Genomic DNA, 22,718 nt, shown 5'->3' on the forward strand with positions numbered 1-22,718 from the left:
CATCAGACTGCTTAATTGCATGTATGCAACTCCATAGAGACAGTAAAATAGGCATGGACATGTATAATCTGTTGTCCTGCTTTTAGGCTTGAGAGTGCTTATGCATGTGATTGTTCAATCTACAAAGGAAGGCAAAACATCTCCTCATCTCCCTAGGCAAGTAAGCAGTCCCTGGCCAGGCTTCTGAGTGTGCTCCAGTTTGCCTTGCAAAGGATCTGCACTAGCGTAAATTGTATGCTATCAGCGATGACTGAACATGTTTCAGCTTGAGATAAAGTAACTGAAAATATCAGTCCTTGGAAGGATGTGTAGGGAATGAAAGAGATAAAGAGACCAGGTTAGCACTCAGGGAATATGGGAATTACCAGATACTATATTATTTTCCTGATTGAATTTACCGTGTATTGCAGAATATGATACTCTACACCTACTATTAAAAATACAAAGCCCTCCCAAGTGGGATGCTGTGAAAGCTCACATGAGGACCAGTCCTCTTAAACTGGCATTTATAGCTCTAGTTTGGAAACTGCCTGGTATTGCAAATTTGCCTCTTCATTCTAGTTATTTATTGCTTGCTCTTTGATTTTTTGTTGCATACACTCCTGCTAGTCACATTGACTACATTCACTCCTGTGCCAAGTAGGACTCAATTGCACATACGCTTTGTGCTTTGTTTCTCTGTCAAACTGGATTTTGCTGACCCATACAAGAAAATAATTAAGTAAATTCATTACAGGCAAAATTTCCTCAGTTTTTGTCATGGATCTTACCTCTAATATGCTCCTTTCAGAATAGAATGGTGCTTGAGGCCAGAGCAAACTAGAATAGAGGCCAGATTATATCAGCAGCATTTTTCAATTGAGTGAATATGTGAACACTAATCTTCCTAAACTCTATTTGTGGTAATAGCATTCACTCTTAAGGATAATCTATATTTCTTATGGAATGGTGGTGTTAAATACTCTTCATGCAAATGTTCAAGATGTGATGGCATCAGCTTCTTGTTTACAGTGTTACTTTCAACATTGCTGTTAGGGGAAATTCCCTTTTTGGGTTTTTTTAATTGTTGGGGTTTTTTTTTTTTCCTTTACATGCAAATTTTGCTGGAATAGATGAGAATATTTTAGAACTGGTTTCAGGAGATGTTAATTAGTTGGTATGTCTTAGTATTTAATTTGTCATATACAAACTTACTCTATGTTTTATGTGATAAAATGGCATAAGTTAGTTATGGTTAGAAATGGTGGTACAACACAGACTTACACTACTTCCTCCTTCATTTCAGCCAGTGAGACCATACCTTTTTCCTTACTCTCAAGCAAGAAATGGTACATTTCATATGAACAGGGTTTTAAATGTAAAACAAATGGCTTTTTTTGTTCTATACTAACATATTACTAGTGCTACCTTGCCTTCGAACAGCTCTATTGTTGTTTCTTGAACAGGTGGATTCAAGAGGGTAATTCCCACAGCTTCTTAGAGTTTGTGGTCACTCTGCAGCTGTGTGGCTGCTGCTTGTTTAGCAGGTGGCTTTGCTGTAGTAGACTTGCATTTGCTGCACAGATCTTTCATTTCTAGGAGACTTTCTTCCACAGCTTTTGCAAACAGGTCTGAGGAAGTTTCTTTACAGTCTTTAAAGCTTGAGATGCAGAATAGTATATGCTCTTGCTGAGGGTTGTAACATGCCCCATAACCATTGGGCACCACAGGCCCATAGCAGCAGAACATTTCCATAGTAGTTGGAACCTGGTTGTGGGGAGAAGGTAAAGAGTGATCTCTGATTAATCATGGCACCTGAAATTGATTAGGAGAGAGGAAAAAGAGAAGCAAATGCTACCAGTGTTGAAAATGTGATGAATCCTCCCTGAAGAATATCGCTTCCTTCACAAGCCCAGACCTACAGTGGATACTTGGAAGGTAATGACTGATCACAGTATAGAATTTGATTACTCTGTTTATTTGCCACCCTTTGAAAACCAGTATTGTTTGCAGTGGGTATAATGCATTTCTTTGCTCACTTTATAAACAATCTTTAACAGCTATGTGCTTTGTTACTGATAGGGAATTTTTAAAGCTGTATGCAATTCTGATATGTAAAATTGTGATACATAAAGCTCCTCTAGGATTTGTAATTTCTAAAGGTTATTTTGCAGTTACATTAAGCATGTAGTGTAGAGACTGTTATCAATTATAGAAAATAATATTGTGCATTTCTAATAATAGTTTTTAATTGAATGCTGTGTAAAGCTGCATTTTAAATCTTCTAGGTGATAAATTTCTCTTGCACCTAAATTTAATTATCACATAATGCAGGAGTGGAATGCTTTCTCCATCAGAAAAAAAGAGAGATGTGTTAGAAATCTGTATGTTTCAGACTTTGTGCACATGGGCCTTCACAAATGACATCTGGCTTTTTAATGGTGTAGAACAAGCCATTAGTCCTCCTAATAGAGCCATAGAATTGTCAGATAAATGTGCTGTGCAACAGCCGAAGGCCATAAAGCTATTCAGAATAGTTTGGATAGTTTCTTGGAGAATTTATGTAGTAGTATCTTGGTTACACTCACTCACGTCTGAAAGCTTACAAACAGGGCAAGATCAAATTACTTATTAAGGTTTTATGCTGTAGCATGGTGTTGTAAGTCTCTTTTGTTGCAAAGTTCCAATCTGTGCAGTTGGGTTAGTGTTTCGGTATATGAGTTCCTATGCAGATTTCTTCTTTCATTAGGACTGCTGCTACAGGCAATGAAACATTTGATTTTTAGGCTGTACAATATGAAGGTATTTCTTTCTTTAGAACATTAAATGTAGGAAGTGTTGACTCTTACAGTATGTCAGTATGGTTGCAAAGAGCTGTAACTCCATAAATGTCTCTAAATGTCTAGTATGTCTGTAAAGCCAGGAGGTGTGCCTGCTCAGGTTGCATTCTTATACTGAATAACTGAAGGCTCTCAAAGACTTCAAATGTAGCTACTTCTAAGGGTAAAATTCCCCCCTGGATCTTAGCTTTTGTATCTCAAAGCGGCAGCCTTTCTGGCTTGTGACTATGCTTGGCACTGGATTAAAGAATTCCACTTGAGCTATCACTTTAGGTGAAGGAGGAGAATAAAGGAGTGGAAAGAAACATAGTTTGGAAAGTGAGGAAACACTGAACCCTCGTGGAAATGTTACCATTTTTGTTTGTGTGTGTTTCCAGAATTTCTGGGAAGGGCTTTAGGATGTTGCAGCTGTGCTGATTTGGAGAATGGATCAAATCTGGGAACACTGCAGACTTGTTCTGTTGTGTGGGTTGGGGTTTTTTTTTGTTTGGTTTTTGTTTGTTTTTAAAGGCTCACTATGAGCTACAAGGTCTGGCAGAGCACAAATTAGTCTTGGCTTGGCAAGACCAGCGGACAGGAGAAGCTCACCTGGCTCGTTGAGAGGATAAATCGGTTGCTTGTCAAGTATGTCTCATCCATAAATATCTCTGGCAGTTCCTTGAAGTGTTCCCGTGCCACTTCTCGAAGCCCAAGCAGGTGATTGTCTATTGCCATTCCAGTAATAGCCTGTGTGCAACATCAGGAAACATTAGCATTTCACTGAGCATGGAGACATTGGCTGTTATTGTGTGGTTTGCTGGTCATAGTTGATGAACTTGGTTTGAGCAATGTCATGTTCAGATATTACTTTATCTAATTTGATCAGTAACAAGAAATTCATATGGAGCTCTGCAGATGTAAACATTTGGAAGGAAGTGGTCTTGAGGTGCGTTGTGTGCCACAACAACCCCATGCAGAGATACAGGCTGGGGTCAGAGTGGCTGGAGAGCAGCCAGACAGAGAGGGATCTGGGGGTGCTGGTTGATACCCGCCTGAACATGAGCCAGCAGTGTGCCCAGGTGGCCAAGAGAGCCAGTGGCATCCTGGCCTGCATCAGGAATGGTGTGGTCAGCAGGAGCAGGGAGGTCATTCTGCCCCTGTACTCTGCACTGCTTAGACCACACCTTGAGTACTGTGTTCAGTTCTGGGCCCCCCAGTTTAGGAAGGACACTGAGATGCTTGAGCATGTCCAGAGAAGGGCGACGAGGCTGGTGAGAGGCCTTGAGCACAGCCCTACGAGGAGAGGCTGAGGGAGCTGGGATTGGTTAGCCTGGAGAAGAGGAGGCTCAGGGGAGACCTTATTGCTGTCTACAACTACCTGAGGGGTGGTTGTGGCCAGGGGGAGGTTGCTCTCTTCTCTCAGGTGGCCAGCACCAGAACAAGAGGACACAGCCTCAGGCTGCACCAGGGGAGATTTAGGCTGGAGGTGAGGAGAAAGTTCTTCCCTGAGAGAGTCATTGGACACTGGAATGGGCTGCCCGGGGAGGTGGTGGAGTCGCCGTCCCTGGAGCTGTTCAAGGCAGGATTGGACGTGGCACTTGGTGCCATGGTCTGGCCTTGAGCTCTGTGGTAAAGGGTTGGACTTGATGATCTGTGAGGTCTTTTCCAACCCTGATGATACTGTGATACTGTGATATCTGGTGTTCTTGGGTGTTGATTGTTTCTTAGAGCTGAATATCATGGGCTGGGCTTCCAGAGCAGCTGAAGGGAGCAAATGATTCTGTTATTCTATGAAATGGGGCTTGAGAAATCTATGTGTGTCTGTGAGATTCCTGTGAGCCACTTGTATGATATTTCAAAACACCTCCAAATTGGAACAAATGAATCTTTTGTTGCCTTGCTGTCTCAGGTAAAGCATCTGTCATTCTGTAAAGTACAGATCCAAAGATTGGGTAGGTGTCTGCCACAGTTTTAACAGCGCTCACAGATTTACCATCGATCCATTGCACATCTGCTAGCATACCCCACCACTTGTGAAGTCAGGGATTAGGAATACAGAATCCTTCTCAGTTTAATTCATTTCAATTAAGTAGCCCATGTCCCTCACCCTGCTCTCTGTGCTGGCTTCATTGCAGAATGGGCAGAGGGGGAGGGGGCAGGTAGCCATTACTTTAGCCCTCACTCTAATAAGGCAACTGAAAATAGTAGGTGTACAATCATATACTTGAATGGTACTATAGTCCAGATATTGTGAGTGTAAAATCAGATTAAATAGGATTTAGCAAAGGAGAATAATGTGCTTGACAAGGAGGAGACCTAGACCAATCTATTTGCTCTCCTGATTGTCTGTGTCTCTTCTTACCAGCATCTTCTGCGCAGAAACAGCCATGCTTGCCCTCAAACCCTTCTCTTGAATGCCATGAAGTTCCTTTCCTGTCCCATTGTTACAGGCAAGGTGATCAGTGGCTGAAGAGCAGCAGCAGGGGCATGCTGGTGGCCAGCTAGGCAGCTCACAAGAACTGCTGAGCCTGCAGCTAGTCTTTGTGTCATGAGCTTGCTAAGCTTGGCTCTTTCTATTCTACCCAGACATCTGATGCTGTAGACTTCAGGAATTTATTAGCTTTAAGGTCTTTGCCCTGCTAAAGAAACGTGACTGAAGATGGCTAACAAGTCAGTAGTGGGAGATGGGCAAGCAGAACAGTTACATGGCTCTGCTTCCTTAGGAAACCAAATCAAAATTCTTTCCAACCAAGCAGAAATTGCCTCTTTAAAACATGTGTTGAAAATCGTTCAGTCTAGATTTTTTTCTGGCTGGCAAGAGCATTGATTATGAGCAATGAGCAGTAGCTCATCCCCGGTAACAGGCTGAAGTCATGCAGGAAGGGAATGCCGAGAAAGGGACCTTGTGCTACACAAAGAGCAGAAGTGATGTCTCTGTGGCATACACCCCATGTAATAAGGGAAACAAGCAACTTGAGAGAAGGCAGGGTTTAAAAAAGAGTGCAAGCTTGGTTTTTTGTTAGTTTGTTGTTTATTTTTTTTTTTTAAGGGGAGAATTTTAAAATAACAAAACAGCAGGGGAAAAAAAGGCAGACCTTTGCTTTTCCTCTTAAGAATAATTTTAATCATTAAAAGCAGGGGGGGCAGGAGTGCATAATCTTGTTTGGCTTACTAAGGAGCAGGCACCCATTGGTACAGGAGCTGTTTGTTCATCAGCCCAGACAGAGCATGGATGCTTGCAAAAATGTAGCATGCATCAGGGCAGCGTTTTTGTTGTGTTCTCCGTTGAGGGAAACTGACTTGATAAGCAAGGGAAACATTTTTGCTATCACACAAGATTTATAAGGCTGTTAGCAATGACATTTTTGCGACATAGATCAATGTCATGTCCGAAGAGAGGCCGAGACAGGCTAACGAAATAAACCGTGAGTCAATGCATAGGAAAAAACGGTGCTAAATTGAATTTTAGAGCTCCACATTTAAGATAGCAATGCTACTAGTGAGCCCTAACAAGGGGAAATAAAATCATTAAATTGCTTTTTGTTTTATGAAGTAGATTTGTTTGTGTGTTTGTTTTTTCTTAGGAGCTATTACATTTCAGTCTGTTACACACAATTTAGTCAGACTGCCTAAGTCTTGTCCATAGTTTAAAGGCGCAATTACTTTCTGCTGTTCTGAAAGAGCAAGGGGAGCTTGGTGAGTGGAAATACCTGGAGACCTTTTTAAATGTGAAGATTGGTTTTCTGATGGTGATTTAAGTTTTTTTTTCCCCCATGAGCAGTGCTGGAGGCTGGATTTTATAACAGTTCCTGAAATAGAAATGACTTGGAGGGGGGAATATATGGAATTTCTTAGTTTAATGGTGTATAGGAATTGCATTGGTTATGACTTAGTAAACCTACAGTGTGTTGTGTTCATTGTGAGGTTACCCTGGGACTGTGCAGGTGAGACAGTTGTCCTGCACTAAGACTTGTGTCTGCTTTAAAGTGGATGTGGAGTCTCAGCTTCTAAGATTGAGTTCTGAGCACAAGGCTTGAAGCACTAAACCATTTTTCTTTGCTGCTTCGTTTGTTTCACAATCTCAGGAACAAATCCTGCCTGAAAGCAAAGCTTTACCTCTCCAGTGCTCTGAGTATACCTTTGGAACCCCTTCTGGAAGTGTATGATTTCTTGAGTATTATGAATATCTGAACAGTAATTAGCAATGTGAGTTTAAGAAATGGTCTGAGGCAAAACCATAGGTAGCAAATTCACCTAACATAGCTAGTTATTAACATTTGTTTATTTCATGACTAGTTTGACTTAAGTTGTTTGTAGAGTCCGTGCTTTGTCTTGGCACAGTGACACGTAGAGCATTACCCAGACTGAATTGTCCCATTTTTGATCAACAGAAAATTAGTTGTATTTGATACTAAACTGATTTCTTCACTGGAGGACACCTTTTTATTAGATACTGCATTCATAGAATCATAGAATCAACCAGGTTGGAAGAAACCTCCAAGATCATTCAGGTCTTTAAAAGAGCAAATCATATAATAATCCCCTCATTGTTAAGGCTTTTTATTAGAAATAGTGTTTGGAATGTCAGGATACACTTTACAGAACACCAGTACATCTGAGGATTGGGTCCCAGACAGGGACATCTCTCCTCTATGGAAGTGAAACAGCACAAAATGCAGAAATGGTTATTTTTAGGCAGGGGCTGGAGGGGGATGGGGGAGCAGTTTCTAATGTGTTACAGATGCCTTGAGTTAATCTATAATGTTATTGCTTATGGATCTAAATATCAATAAATTTGGGGGATCTGGATTTTTGGATTTTGAATCTGGAGTTTTATTTCTTGTGCATGTTACACAGAAGTTAAGGTGACTTCTTTGAGGCATTTCTTACTTCTCATTATGATAAGGCTCTCAGCTTGTCCCCATTAAATACTCCACTGCTACTCTTCTTGGCTCTCTTCATGACCAACACATCATGTTGATCTCTGAGCACACTGAATAATGCCTTATTTCATCTGTCTGCTTTTTTTTCCTTGCAAACCCTTCAGTGTTTATAACAATAGCCCTTTATTAATTTTTTGATCACAGTCTCCTCAAAATGTAGGCAATTTTTGAATTGGTAAGTTGTACACCACCAAGCTTGAGGGCATTCTAATTTGTGGCTAGGACCCCTGATTATGACACAGATACAAACTATAAATGGTTTACAGATGTTCATTCTTTGCAAATATATTGAGTACAGAGAATCATGTTCCATGGCAGCTCTAAATAAAAGAGGCAATGCCCATGCTAATGTCTTGCTGCTGATGGCTAATGCAGAATTTTGTTATCTTGTTTTCCAGCAAGTATTTTTTTTAGGATGAAGTCAGTTGAATGTGGTTGTTTGGCTCTTCAGAAATTTTTCTAAGTGTGATAGAGCAGATACTTTCCTGTTTGGAGTTGCCTACTTTCCCTAGTGCTTAAATAGTTAATGGGTTCTGCACTTTGGTCACAACAACCCCAAGCAGCGCTATAGGCTGGGGACTGAGTGGCTGGAGAGCAGCCAGGAAGAAAGGGACCTGGGGGTATTGATAGATAGTAAGCTGAAGATGAGCCAGCAGTGTGCCCAGGTGGCCAAGAGAGCCAATGGCATCCTGGCCTGCATCAGGAGCAGTGTGGCCAGTAGGACAAGGGAGGTTATTCTGCCCCTGTACTCAGCACTGCTCAGGCCACACCTTGAGTGCTGTGTCCAGTTCTGGGCCCCTCAATTCAAGAAAGATGTTGAGGTGCTGGAACATGTCCAGAGAAGGGCAACAAAGCTGGGGAGGGGCCTGGAACACAAATCCTATGAGGAGAGGCTGAGGGAGCTGGGCCTGTTTAGCCTGGAGAAGAGGAGGCTCAGGGGTGATCTTATTACTGTCTACAACTACAACTACCTGAAGGGAGGCTGTAGCCAGGTGGGGGGTGGCCTCTTCTCCCAGGCAACCAGCAATAGAACAAGGGGACACAGCCTCAAGTTGTGCCAGGGTAGGTATAGGCTGGATGTTAGGAAGAAGTTCTTCACAGAGAGAGTGATTGGCATTGGAATGGGCTGCCCAGGGAGGTGGTGGAGGCACCGTCCCTGGGGGTCTTCAAGAAAAGCCTGGATGAGGCACTTAGTGCCATGGTCTGGTTGATTGGATAGGGCTGGGTGCTAGGTTGGACTGGATGATCTTGGAGGTCTCTTCCAACCTGGTTGATTCTATGATTCTATGGTTGCATCTTTGTACTTTCATTTTTTTTTTTTGGGGGGGGGGAGAGGGAGTTAAAACCCCAAAACCTAGTCTTTATTCCAGACAAAACAGTGCTTTACTTACCAGAATAGTGTAATTAGTCTGAGCTGCAATTGCATCCTTAAATCTCTGCATCTTCTCAGAATCCTGTTGGGGAAACCAAAATATGTCTGTTACTGAATAAACTCTCACAGAAACATCTTCCATCAATTAACCAGCAGCCAATCAGAAAACTCTCAAATGTCCTTTGCTCCTGGCTCAGGTGCAGGTACTCCTTGTAAATGAAAAGCCATAAGGATTCGATGTCCTGATCAGCAGTGGTCCTAGTTGTGCAAATATTTATTGGCGGCGCTTTGTTTGAAGTCAAGGAAAGAAATGCAGTCCTTTGTGTGGATTCCTTCCCCAGGTTTTGAGGGTGCTAGATTATTGCTGAAGAAGTGTAATTTGGGGTTTTCAAAACAACCAGGAAGTACATTTTCTCTGAGATAGTTTATACAGACAATGACATTGATATTAATGAAAGCCATTACTGATATTTTACCAGCCAGTCAAAAAAACTACTGCCCCCTTCGAAAGGGCATCTAGAATTTTCCAAGGCTGTTCCACCCACCACAGAAGCCTTACTTTTCAGATAACAAGCTGTTAAATTTTGAATCCTGTCAAATGGCAGCTTTTTATATTAGGGGGATGATCCTGTGAAGTGCTGCCCTGCTGTACATCAAGCCCGACACTGCGTCTTTGGGAGACCCTGAAACAGCCAGAAATGACTGGGTGTCCAGATAAACAGGGAACCTTCAGCTCCTATGGACGATGGATGATCTTTTGAACAAAGAATTCATTTTGGAAGCAATTCAAGGCCACCATCAAGGACCTTCAAAATACAGAGCCTGATATTTTTTCACAGGGCTAGAGCTAGGCCTTAGTTCCCTCAGACAGATTAAATTACCAAATGCAGTCTTTAAATCTGATTAATTTACAGCTATTCAGGCAATCTCTGCAGTGTCAGTTGCTGCTGCTTTTACAAGTGTCAAATGCATGAGATATTTCTCCTGCTAGAGAATCAATCTGACTCGATCAATCTTTGGTGTTGCTTCAAGATATTGTTTGAAGATGATTTTTATTAGCATCAGATGGAAAATCGTTTATTTGTTTGATTTGGATTACTGACTATTAACAAACAATATATTGGGGAGTTGAAGCCAACTTAAAACAAGTGATGCATCTCTCAGTCCAAAAGATAGAATTAACCCATTCACATCCAGTGACAGTTTGTAGGTGTGAAGAAATCATCTTGGAATAGGGTTGTGTTAAGAGAATTTTGTTTGTGATGATTCTGTGATAACAATATACATAGTTCAGGATGGAAGGATAAAGATGTTTGTATCAAAACAGATTTCTTAGAAAGCTTGTGGGAAGGAACAGTCATAAATAAATAACATTAATTGCCTTTTGCACCTATCAGTGGACAAGAAGCCAGGGTAACTGTCAGTGTATTGGTTTGCTTTGTGCTTACAGATGTTTTAGGGGGAATGAAACCATTATTCTGCATATTTGGAACTCCCAAAGCATGCAATACAAAGACTCGGGGGCTGACACTGACCTCACTCTAGACATACGTGGCCTTCTGCTTGCTTGCATGAAGGAACACAGTTTAGGATGCTGGGAAAGGTGAGCACAACCTCAGATTTGTGTGATGGAACAATGAGAAATGCTGAAGCTTTGGGTTATCTGCCAAAGTCAGCAAGTATTGGAATAAGGAAGGTAGTGATAAAAGTATAAAATCAAGGAGTACTGGTAAAGGGTCTTACAGACCAGATGTCTGTAGCAAACTGTAAGTACCAAACTTTGTAGAAGTGTGTGTTTGTAGCAGTCAGTTGAACAGCTATGATATGTAAACAGAAATAAGAACAGCTGTAATATGTAAATGTAAACAACAACCTTTACAAACAACACCTGGAAGTGTTTGTTTGTAGCTATTAGTTGGAGATTTGTGATATGTAATTGTGAAAAGGCCCAGGTCTGCATTCTTTTGACCTAGGAAAGCAGGAAGGAGGTAAGGAGAAGCAGAGATACCCTGACTTCAGACTTGTACAGCAATTAAAGTAGGCCTGCTGATCAAAGATGAAAAAATCCTATGGGGAAGACTGCTGGCCTTCATCCCAGGTGACCACCCATGACCACCGTCGGGGCAGAACCGGGGCAGAGAGTGGGAAAATACCTGTGTTAATGAGTGTCAGAAAATAACTGTAATAACCCTACCTCTTATCATGAGTATGTATGTTCTTGTAGCATAAATTGTGGCTTGTGCCAGTACAGGGTGTGCAGGATTGGCAGAGATATCCCCCCGTCACCTAGTGCAGTAATAAACATATCTGCTTGATAATTCTGCACGAGTTGTGGGGGTCATTTCGCAGGGCAGTAGCAAGGCATTGTTGAAGGGAACAAGAAGGATCTGTCAAAACAACGTGCTGGGAGCAGGCTAGCTCCTCATTGGAGTGCAGTCATTCTGCAGCAATGTGCGTTGGGTCTGGGGGCATGCTGAGTGCCCACATGTGCAGTGGAAGCTGGGCACAGCTGGCCGCAGCTTCTCGCAAAGTACGATTCGGAACTGTGTTGTTAGAAGGATGCTGACAGCAAGTAACAACTACCTCCTTTCTACTGCATGCTAGTCACTGTTATGTGTAATAGTATGGTTATAGTCTGCCTACTCAGCATAGGGCATTACTTTGGGTTTCCTTTGAGTTATTATTTTAATGTGGAATTTACTTGACTCTCATTCATCCTAAGATGAATTCTAGGCATGGTAAAGTTAAGGAGACTGAAGAAGCAGTGGAGAAACAGAGCACTTGGCTGGGAAAATTTTCCTCATCCTCTGGGATGTTAAGAGTTTGGTTTGCAGTATTTAATTAATCTAGAGCCCACTAATACTTCTAGCAATGCTGTGCCAGATTCTAAAGAACAGCCATGTGGGCTGTTGCCACTGGAGTGGGCTTACTGTGCAAAGTAATCTATATTGTGGCAGCATTTTGCATCTGAACAGCCACCTGGAAATTCCCTGTACAGCAGCGAAGTGCAGTGGGTGGAAGCAGCACACAGAGAGACGTTGAGGAAGGCTCTCCAGGGATGTTGGACGGGACAGTGCACAAATCTGTTTGCACAGCTATAGTCTCACCTCTCTCAGCTATACTTCTTTGCACCCCCATCTACTATGTACAGTACTCATGCTTCTGGCAAACAGAGGGTGGTATCTCAAAGCAAGGCAATTATTCTTTTTTCCTTTTATTTTTCCCCCCAGGATGATGTCAGGATAGTTTAGGGACAGGTTTTATTAGCCTGATGAAGGCTTTTAGTCATGAAGATTCATCCCCCTCTAGGATGCTATAAAACAAACTCTATTTGGAAGAAATACACCTTTAAAGCTAAGAAGATCATCTAGAATATATCCCCCTTACCCAGAAATCAAAGTACGTGAGCTATAGCACTTCACACATTGCAATCTGCAACAAGGCTGTCTACTGCAGGGGCCTTGCCAGGCGTGCTCCCTGGTGTGGCAGTGTAATGAACCTGAAGTTGTTCAGCCTCGATCTCTCCAGGCAGCAGAACTTAGAGCTGATGATAGATCGTTTAAAAGACAGTACTAACACTAAAATCAAATGTTTTGCTTTCTTATAATGCCATGTTTAGGCACCTCTGAATCCTTCTGATCTGTAACTAAAAATGAAGAAATGTTTATACTTAGCTTTACGGTTGGTCTGCACAGAAATTCTGTAAGGCAACTACCCTGCTCTATGCCCTCATGTTCTCAGTTAACCATTAAAAGGTGTAAGGTAGGGGGTCACAAATGCATTATTTGCTTAATGTTTTACCAGAACAAATCAGACCAACATACCGATAGAGTTGTCTTGTCGTCAGTCATTGCTTTTACAAAGGCAAATGCTTCAGGAGTAGCAGACCTAATGTTGTCGACTCTGCCCTCATCAAATCGGCGTATGGAAGCGCTTTCATAGGTAGGGACAAGCCTCCTGTGGCATCTGAGAGAAAGAAGTAAGGAAAACAAAGAATAATCACTTTCAAGGAGTCATAAAGACTAAAAGAAACATAGGGTTGGTATGCTTTATTGTTACAGCCACGGTTTTATTTATTCATCCTAATGTTGATAGAGTTGCATAAGAAACTTAGCAAAGATGGATGCTTATTTCTTCATGATGCAAAGAGCCACATGCTGCTGTATGCATTTTAGTTAGGCACTGCTAGTAAAAAAAATGACTTGGTGTGTAAAACAAGGCTAGTAAAACTAAATTTACTGAAAGATCTCAAGGAGTGTTTTATTTGTACTGCATCATAAAGTAATAGTGTAATTAATCACATGCTTATAGGCTTGAAGTGTGTTTCATTTAAAGTAAAGAATGCAGCTCGTGTGTGAATGGAAAATAGAAACCTAAAAGGGTGCTGAGACTGTGAGCTGGATTGAAAACCCACGTAACAAATAGGACAGCATGTGAAGGCTATTGTTTAATTTGGGTTGGGGGATATAGCTACTGTTCCTTGCTTCAGGAGACCTACTGTGGCTTTCAGCTGAAGCAAGGCTCTCAGAACAGAACTGTCCACTGAGGTTTTTGTTGCCGGCAGGGGGTTTATATCATGGCTAGGATCCAAATGAAAGTCTTAGACCAGGTCATGTCAGAGTCTGGTTAATGGAATTCACTAAATGGATGTTTAACAGATGTTAATGAAGTACACAAAATGTGTTAGACATCTCTGGTTTTGACGAGGTAAAGACCCCTTCACGATTTAATTTGACATGATAAAGAGTTATTTGTGTAATAGGCTGTTCTGCAGCAACCATGCAACCAGTCTGGAGTGATAGCTGTTTTGACAATGTAGGGAGGAGCTTTTAACTTGGATAATATCATGGAAATTGAAGGGTATTGTCAAATCTTGGTCTATCTGTGGAGAAGGAAACATCAGTAGTTGCTACCTTGTGTAGGAACTCTGATTTGATATGCTGCTGTAGTGTTTTTCTCTGTGAATGCTTTTTGCTCTGAATGCAAAGGGCACACATGTGGTGAGCTACAGGTTACTGTCATGGTGCCTCCCAGGCTATGCACAGTAGCAAGGAAGTATTTCTGCTCTAAAAACGTGGAGTCCCTATCTGCTTCTGCTCTTGTGGGTGGCAAGGCTGTCTACCACTCCCTTCCACATCTGCACCCTCTATGCCAAGTGCAGAGACAGCTGTGGGTAGGGTGCTGGCTGAGAATGGTGTTTGCAGGACATAGGGATGGGAAGCTAGAACAAGGAGAGGGAAAATGAGTGAAGGTTATGAGTACTCTCTTGCAGAACCAGGTGGCAATTTTTATCTTGTCTGACTTACAAAACAAAGTCACTCATTTCTATGCAGGAGGCATTTGTTTGGGCTCTGAAGTAAAAATAGACCCTCTGTATAAAAGATAAATTGTGAATTTCCTCTTGTTCCTATGATTTGATTTAACCTTACCTGTAAAATGCCAGCTGAAGTGCTACTTGTATGTAGGCATCTGGGCTAATCTTTTGTTTCTTAATAAATTCCTTTCCGTACTTCTCAAACTTGTAGGCGATAAAGTCCAGATTTTTTACTAGCCTGAAAAACAAGTAGAGATAGTTACTGCAGCACGAGATGCAAGAATTTCATATTCCATGTCTGTTTGCAAATATACCTCAGAGATCATTTCCTGTCTGTAGCCACTTGGAGGTGAGTTGACTCCTGCTCTGCAGACAGTCATAGCCTTTTGTACCTTGTTACCAGTCAGTACCTTATTCATAGAATCAACCAGGTTGAAAGAGACCTCCAAGATCATCCAGTCCAACCTAGCACCCAGCCCTAGCCAGTCAACTAGACCATGGTACTAAGTGCCTCATCCAGTCTTCTCTTGAAGATCTACAGGGATGGTGACTCCACCACCTCCCTGGGCAGCCCATTCCAATGCCAATCACTCTCTCTGCCAACAACTTCCTCCTAACATCCAGCCTAGACTTCCCCCGGCACAGCTTGAGACTGTGTCCCCTTGTTCTATTGCTGGTTGCCTTCTAGACTGGGCTTGTTATCTGGAGCATTAAAATGATTTGTGGCACTCAGGTTGTTCTGCTTCCTTGAGTAAAACACCTCTTTTAAAAGAAAGAAACACAACAAACCCAAGTGTTTGGCCTAAGCCAAGGCATCCTTTCTCCACAAGCATCTGTGTTATTGTTAGTGTGAGAAATGAGTGGATTTAAAACCCAAAGAAGGCTCTTTGCAAGTTTCAATGTAATTACTTGTAATCACTCTTGTTTACCTTTGTAAACAGAAAGGAATTACTCTTCATTCTGAATGTTTTCGTACTCTCATGTTTGCTTCTAGCCACTTAGAGGTCTCATCTAATGCAGTCTCAATAGACATAGAACTGATCATGCAGCCAGTGTGTTCATTCTCTACAGAGAGATTGCAGGCTTGACTGTAGAGATTAGATACTTTGGGGGGAAAACAAGATAATCTGTCATTGCCATCCCCACTCCCAAAGATCATGCAAATCTACAGGCAGGAAACACAGTCAGAAGAACTAACCTTTGTAGGAGCAATGTGGATGTAAACAAATTGTTTATCCAAACTAGTTGTATTCTCCTGCCTCGTATATCTGTGCCCATTGCTTTAGCTGGCATTGGCACCCACAAAATCAGAGAGCCTGCACTGTTTGCATCCTCTGAAAATAGGACTCAACTGTTTTTTTATTTCCAGTGGTCTTTTGCTTTCCTAATATTTACATGAAAGGAAAACAGTGGTAATGCAATTCCTGAATACAGTGAAGTAGCTGCAGCTCCTAAGGATGCTATGCTTGCAAAGAAATGCTAGCTATATCCACCTTGGAAAGATGAGCAACAGAAGGACAGAGAGGAAACCTCTGTATGCACACCATGTGCTGAGTAGTTCCCAGCTTGAAGTCATGCTGAGAAAAATGGGGCACTCTTTTTATACCTCTGGAGTTTTTCCGCTGATGATGCCAGATGTGTCTGAATTTCAGGGGAACATTTCCATCTTAGTCTCCGTGGAGCAGGAAGCTCACTCACAGAATCAGCTCGCACCAATTTTTTGGAGCTTTCTTTCCTGTTAGTATGTGAGAGAAAAGCCATTAAAGTCACAGGAATCATCTATTTCTTAAACATTGATTTCTTTTTTTTCAAAGCAAGTAAATCACTGATTTCCAACAGTTGTATGGGTCTTAGTGACCCTGTACATCAGGGAAATTTGCCGCAGGCAGAGAATTCTTGGGGGTTGGAGTGGGTATGAAAGTGACTCAGTGTACTGAAAGGGACTCACATGTGCCTGAGCAAGTGTTCAGTGCACTGCACCAGTACAATGCCATCGAAAGGTGAATGTTCGCACACAGTACCACAGACTCCATCTCTTCCTATCACAAACTAAGCAAGAAAAAGAACAAATGAAAGATATAAAATCACAATATCACCAAGGTTGGAAGAGACCTCACAGATCATCAAGTCCAACCCTTTACCACAGAGCTCAAGGCTAGACCATGGCACCAAGTGCCACGTCCAATCCTGCCTTGAACAGCTCCAGGGACGGCGACTCCACCACCTCCCCGGGCAGCCCATTCCAGTGGCCAATGACTCTCTCAGTGCAGAACTTTCTCCTCACCTCCAGCCTAAATTTCCCCTGGCACAGCCTGAGGCTGTGTCCTCTTGTTCTGGTGCTGGCCACCTGAGAGAAGAGAGCAACCTCCTCCTGGCCACAACCACCCCTCAGGTAGTTGTAGACAGCAATAAGGTCTCCCCTGAGCCTCCTCTTCTCCAGGCTAACCAATCCCAGCTCCCTCAGCCTCTCCTCGTAGGGCTGTGCTCAAGGCCTCTCCCCAGCCTTGTCGCCCTTCTCTGGACATGCTCAAGCATCTCAATGTCCCTCCTAAACTGGGGGGCCCAGAACTGAACACAGTACTCAAGGTGTGGTCTAACCAGTGCAGAGTACAGGGGCAGAATGACTGCTCCTGCTCCTGCTGACCACACCATTCCTGATGCAGGCCAGGATGCCACTGGCTCTCTTGGCCAGTTGGGCACACTGCTGGCCTTGAATACAACTGGACAAACCAAGCTCTCCAATATACTATGTACATTTATTTGCTTTCTGCTACCTTCTGATAATCAACACCTAGAAAATTTTGTCTATTGTCATCTGCTTCAAATGCCTCAACTAGAGGCATGGCAAATAATAGGGGATTCTAAGTAATGACAAATGGTTTGTTCTTTAAAGACATAGCACTAGTCTGCCAATAATGTCATTTGCAGTGATATAAATCAGGAATGACTACTGAAATGTATTTGTACTAGGGTAAGTCAGTGTAAGTTAAATTAATTTTGTGTTTTTTTGTTTTTTTTTTTTGTGTTGCCATTCTTAGATAAGGCAAGAGAAGCAAACACTGTACAAGCAGTGTATCAGTCAGGGTTTCTTTCAAATTTTCATGAGGTGTCAATGTTGTTGACAGTTGGAGATGAATACATTGCTTCACCTTGGATCTATTGCAAAAATATGGAAAATAATATCATGGCACTTTCAAATATGACAAAATCTGGCTGGGGAAAGGCTGGAGAAATCAATACTTCTGGGGAAGTCTCAACAAAGATGTTATTAAATAGGTAAACAGCCTGTTATACAAGAACCTAATACTAGCTTAAAGACATGTCAAATTATTAACAGTAGTATTTCTAGGACATCAGGAAAATGTGTGAGAAAACATGGAAAGCTGTTGTGCTTTCCTGGTTTTGTTCTGGGATGCTAGCCCAGCATTTTGATGTGATTTGACTGAGTTTAAATGATTTTTAAATTAAGTCTATACCTACCTGTATGTCTTTGTATTTGTCTACCTCCTCAAGGTCAAAGAGCAATTTCAGGCAAGGTGAAAGCATACCTTAAAGAAGGCCTCCCACTGACAGCAAGGCAGTAGGTCTGCTTTTCCTGCCTTGCAAGGAGAAGTGCTGCTCACTCCAACCCTGCCTTGGAAAATGCTGGTAGCACATTCTCCTATTTCTCCCCACGGATTCTATGTGGTCACTACCATGAGAGCAATTGGAGTCCCTTGCTGTGTGCAGGTAACATCATAGTACTGTAAGGTTTTTACCTGCATAGGTTTGTCATACCAGCGGTTGGCCCCGTTTCTGTGGTAGCCTCCCCCGTGTAGCAGCTGCAATGCCCTGTTTGTATCATTGAGTTCCACTCCACTTGGGCTGTCCAGGCACACCAGGCATATGCACCGTTCAATCATGTCGAGAGAGTCGCGGTTAGTAGAGTCTGGGGACAAGAGAGTGAAGTGTTCACATCCTCTTACCTGTAGTGCAGGGCTGGCTAGGAACTCTGCTGCCTTGGAAAGCACTGACCCTGACTCTGGAATGAGCTGGTGTCTGCAGAACATCTCCATGCAAGGAAGCATTAAACCAAGGTATTCATTCCTATGTTAACTTTTGCAATATCTCCATGTGTCTTCCACATGATTCAATAATATCCACTTTCTTTTTCTGCCTTTCATTTCCTGAAGAAATTATATTACATAATAGATCTATTTTGCTCTTCAAGCCAGGATGCTTACTTATTTTATATACAGCAGCTATGGAGAGGACAGGTAGAAAATAGAGAGTTTCAGAGCTCAAGCTATTGCTGCAGTATTCTGCTCTGAAACAGCAGGGCCTGTACTAGCTTTGTGCTGTTCTCCCATCAAAACCCTTCTCTGGACATAGAACAGCATGTTGATTTTGTGTTCTGGTATTAAAACTCTCTTCTTTCTCCTCTTGACAGTCATTTCTTGTGCTTTAGAGATGTAAGCCCTGGACTGGGTACGTTGCCTACATTGCATGAGAAGCCATCTGTAGGTAAAGCTTGAGGTTCAGGTTTTTGAACATGGTATTGCCAAAACCATGGATTGCTGTGGTCCACTCCCCTCCTATCACTAGTGTCTTGCTGAATAAAATGTGCTTTTTCTGGCTCTCTCTCTCTTTGGTTCTTTTCCCTGTCACTTTTGCTTTTACAGGTGGACTAGAAAGACTCTTTTTACATAGTCCTCAGTGCTTTCCTCCTTATTTACGCTGTCTGTATGCATGGGTGGCATTTGTCTTTGTTGTTGTTGTTGTGTTTGGTTTGGGTGGTTTTGGTCACTTTGTTTGGTTGGAGTTCTTTTTCAGCTTCTTTAACTCAGAAATATTATGAAGGCAAAGCTTTGTTTGTTTCTGAGGACCAGTTTAGGGCATAGCAAATATTTAATTGTGAGCACTTTGTCTTTTCAATTAAGAGCTGTATTAAAATGTGGAACCTATAACAAGAACTGATTTTATTCAAAAGCATAGAACATAATTAATTGCTATTAAATGGTTGGTAATAAGATCAAAGGAAAAAAGGCTTTCAAATGTTAATTTAGAAGTCCTGCAATGGCAGGATCAGCTTTCACCTGGTGTTTTTTCTAGGTATTGGTGGAAAAGGTTTTCTTTCAGAATGTTCTCAACTGAAAATATGAATTTGGATTGATCAAACCTTCTTGCAAGTCTGTGCTAAGTTCAGCAAATTTATGCTCAGTTTAGGAGATAATTTTGGCTGAAAGAATGGAAAAAAGAATTAAAAGCAAACAATTCTGCTTAGCATTTAAAATACAGAGCCATTTCAAAATGTGCAAGTTTTTACTGCTTACAAATATGAAAGAAAAGTAGCTTGAGCCTCTGAAAGAACAGCAAGAAAAACAATACCTTCCCAGATTGACTAACAGAGGATAGTGAGAAGCTAGCAAAAAAACCCAAACCCACATGCTTGTTATCATCCAGGTTCACTCTCCAGGTGCTGTGTGTTAAAAAAGTGTACAATTAGAAGAGAAGGAGAGGTGACTGATAGTAATGGCTGAGAAGGAAGAGAGAAAGCTCTGGTTTCCTGCAGATTATGGTAAGGTACTGTCTGGCCATTCCTATTGGGCAGCACTGGCAGTCATGGAGCCTAGGGATAGAGTTGACCAGCCTGACTTCTTGCAGGCTGGATGGGGACCTGATGGAGTGCATAATGTGTTGTCTTCCCTTTCCCACAACAGCAGAGTCCTGGTTAAAGTACCCATCATTCCTGCTAGCTCCTACAAAGACTTGAGCCAGGAGATTGCAACTGATGCTGTAAGCAAATAGGTTGAGCTCTCTGACAGTTATCTGTGCTGCCTATGGCATGTGAAAGATCAGTCTCCCTATGAGTTGTCTGCAAAAGCCTTAAGAAGTGTTATAAGGTAGAGCACATGTCCCTGTTATCTTGGTTGTAAGGTTCTTCTAGGATCAGACACTTGCAGGACTGGCCATATTTGGGGTATTCATTGGATTGATAGTCTGGGCACATCAGTGCAAAGGCTTAAAATAACTTTGTGAATGGAAGTTGCCCTGTACAAGTCAGCTGCTGGTATCTGTGGACAGGCATCTTGAAGTGAAAAAGTATTTGGAGAGTGATTTGCAAACTGCTTACTGCTTGCTCAGCATTTTGGTTTATGTTGTCTGATAGGTTGCCCACATCTTTGACAGATATGAAGCCCTTATTCTGACATATGGCTTCAGGGTAGCTTCAGTCTAGGTATTAGAGTGAATAAAATTAATCTCTGCTAGAAATAGAAAAGTAGGGGAATGATACCCTTACAGAAAGAAACAGACATGCCCAGAGAGCTGATCAACACAAAAACAAAAATATCATGTGAAGCAGATAATGAATTGCACAAGAAATAACTCATGAACCATGGCTTCTGATGGAAAGTAAGTATTTCCAGGAAGAGTGGCAAGAGAGGAGAATCACGAGTACAAGCTTAAAGCCCTGTAAGACGTTTCTTGACCTTCTTCCTTTCCCTTGCACACAGTTGTATTGAAATGGTCACTCATCTTTTGCTGAGCTGAGGGGTTTGGGCTTTGTTTTAAGAAGGAAAATGAGAAGACACTCTGAATCTAATTCAGATACAGTATGTGTGGGACCCTATAGCAGAAAGAGTTCACTGTCTGTACTTGTGAGAGTTTAGCTCTGAATTCAGCTAAACTGCTGAATGTGATTAAAAATCAGTGATGACTGGGTTTGTAACCATTTATTTGATATTTCCTCCATTAGAAGACTATCCTCTTACTTACACATGGGCATGCAAAGAGCTACATCCCCATCCTAACCTCTAGAAAGCACTGTATAGATGTCTGTCCCAGTGCATCCTCTCTCCTCCTGCCCAGTACAGAAGAGTAGTGAAGTGCCCCCTTCCACCTCACACTGCTTCAGCAGAGGTTTTTCTCTTCCTCTGTTTATTACATGCACATTTCAGCACAGATAAGGAAAAAGAGAGGGCTACTAACAATCACCTATTCACGTGTAACAGCAGTGTGTTATGATATATAGGGAAGCTGTGATAATATGAGTTGTCTAGGTTGGGATTCCTGCTTAGACTAGAGGAGGCTGTGGTATTTGTTAGTGCAGAATCTGAGGGTTTTTCCAGCTTCATAACTGAGTTGTTTTGCTTTCTCATTAAAATGAATATTTTGGCAAATAGCAGGCAATCTGAAAACACTATAGAGGTAGTTCTGCTGCTTTCTGTTGATTTGTCTTTTGAAATTTAGCACAGTATAGGTTTACAAAGATGATTTTGCTGCAAGTTTCATGGTGTTCACTGTGAAGTGTGTCATGAAAATACATGAATAGGTCTTTATCTCGGTTTTAATTAATTAATATTTTTTTCTCTCTTTTAAAAAAGACAGGGAAGGGAAAACCTGAAGGTGAGACTGGTACCTTGTAATAGGGCTGTGATAATGGCCAGGGCTCTTTGTATGAAGTTACTAAAAACACAGGCAAACATGGCTAAGAAAAGGGAAAATCTTCCCTAGGAAGGTAGATGTATTTTGAGACTGTTGGCAGCTCTTGTGTGTTCCAGGACATTGGTAAAAAAGTAGTATTTTCTGTAGTACTGCCAAAAAGTGAGTGAGAGCTCAGCTGAGTGGTACTAAGTTGCCAGCTGAGGTTAAACTGTGACATGGGTATAAAGAAATGATTTAACATTTTTTTTTTGGGAGAGAAAAATTAGTATTTAACTCACAGTGATAAAATGAAGCCTTCAGGGTAAAATACATGTGAAGTGATAGAGATGACTAATCCCACCCTTTATATTATTGTTTCAAAGTCAGACATTCAGGTTCAGAATCCAAGGTAGCAAAATGATGTCTGTTGTTGGAAGAGAGGGGGAGAGACAGACATATATCTACGGATGATGATTGAAATAACCTGTCCTAGATACTTACTTTAAGATTTGAATGAATAAGCTCTGGTACTCTCTGGTTTTCTCCATTGACTACATAGCTGGATTCAATAGGTATTTAACTTGTAGATGCTTTTGTTAGATGAGATGAAAAATGTTTGTTGCCAAAAGCCTTCATTATTAGTACAAAATGGATGTGAAGAAAAAGACGAATCACAAAATCAGATGTAATGTTCTTTATGTGATGAAGAACAGAGAATGGAGTGAGAGCTATTTACATAGCACAACAATGAAAAACATACACAGCCAAAGGGTCAAACCACATCTGCTGCTTCTCTGGTAGCACAATCTGATCACCTTCAGCTACTGAGTTCCCACTTGCTAGAAAAATTGAGAGGTGAGATTGCACATTCAGTCCTACGTTTGCTG

The 22,718-nt window shown here is 41.7% G+C and overlaps 1 protein-coding gene and 1 long non-coding RNA gene across 3 annotated transcripts in view; one reads left to right on the forward strand and one right to left on the reverse strand.

Moving 5' to 3' along the window:
* Positions 1 to 643: 643 nt before the first annotated feature.
* The window catches only part of CHAT (choline O-acetyltransferase), a 34,447-nt gene continuing 12,372 nt past the window's right edge, over positions 644 to 22,718 (reverse strand). Inside the window, exons 8-15 of the mRNA XM_064145387.1 lie at positions 18,186 to 18,355; positions 16,376 to 16,476; positions 16,034 to 16,162; positions 14,543 to 14,665; positions 12,938 to 13,079; positions 9,133 to 9,195; positions 3,408 to 3,545; positions 644 to 1,746 (exon numbers count right to left, since the gene is read on the reverse strand). Coding sequence (XP_064001457.1) covers positions 1,477 to 1,746; positions 3,408 to 3,545; positions 9,133 to 9,195; positions 12,938 to 13,079; positions 14,543 to 14,665; positions 16,034 to 16,162; positions 16,376 to 16,476; positions 18,186 to 18,355 — 1,136 coding nt within the window. The 3' untranslated portion in view covers positions 644 to 1,476. The remainder of the gene's footprint in view (positions 1,747 to 3,407; positions 3,546 to 9,132; positions 9,196 to 12,937; positions 13,080 to 14,542; positions 14,666 to 16,033; positions 16,163 to 16,375; positions 16,477 to 18,185; positions 18,356 to 22,718) is intronic.
* The window catches only part of LOC135176344 (uncharacterized), a 68,436-nt gene continuing 47,427 nt past the window's right edge, over positions 1,710 to 22,718 (forward strand). For both annotated transcript variants that reach the window (XR_010302610.1, XR_010302609.1), the window contains exon 1: positions 1,710 to 1,917. This is a non-coding gene — a long non-coding RNA (uncharacterized LOC135176344). The remainder of the gene's footprint in view (positions 1,918 to 22,718) is intronic.

This window comes from Pogoniulus pusillus, chromosome 6 (assembly GCF_015220805.1).
Source record: "Pogoniulus pusillus isolate bPogPus1 chromosome 6, bPogPus1.pri, whole genome shotgun sequence".
Taxonomy (NCBI): Eukaryota; Metazoa; Chordata; class Aves; order Piciformes; family Lybiidae; genus Pogoniulus; species Pogoniulus pusillus.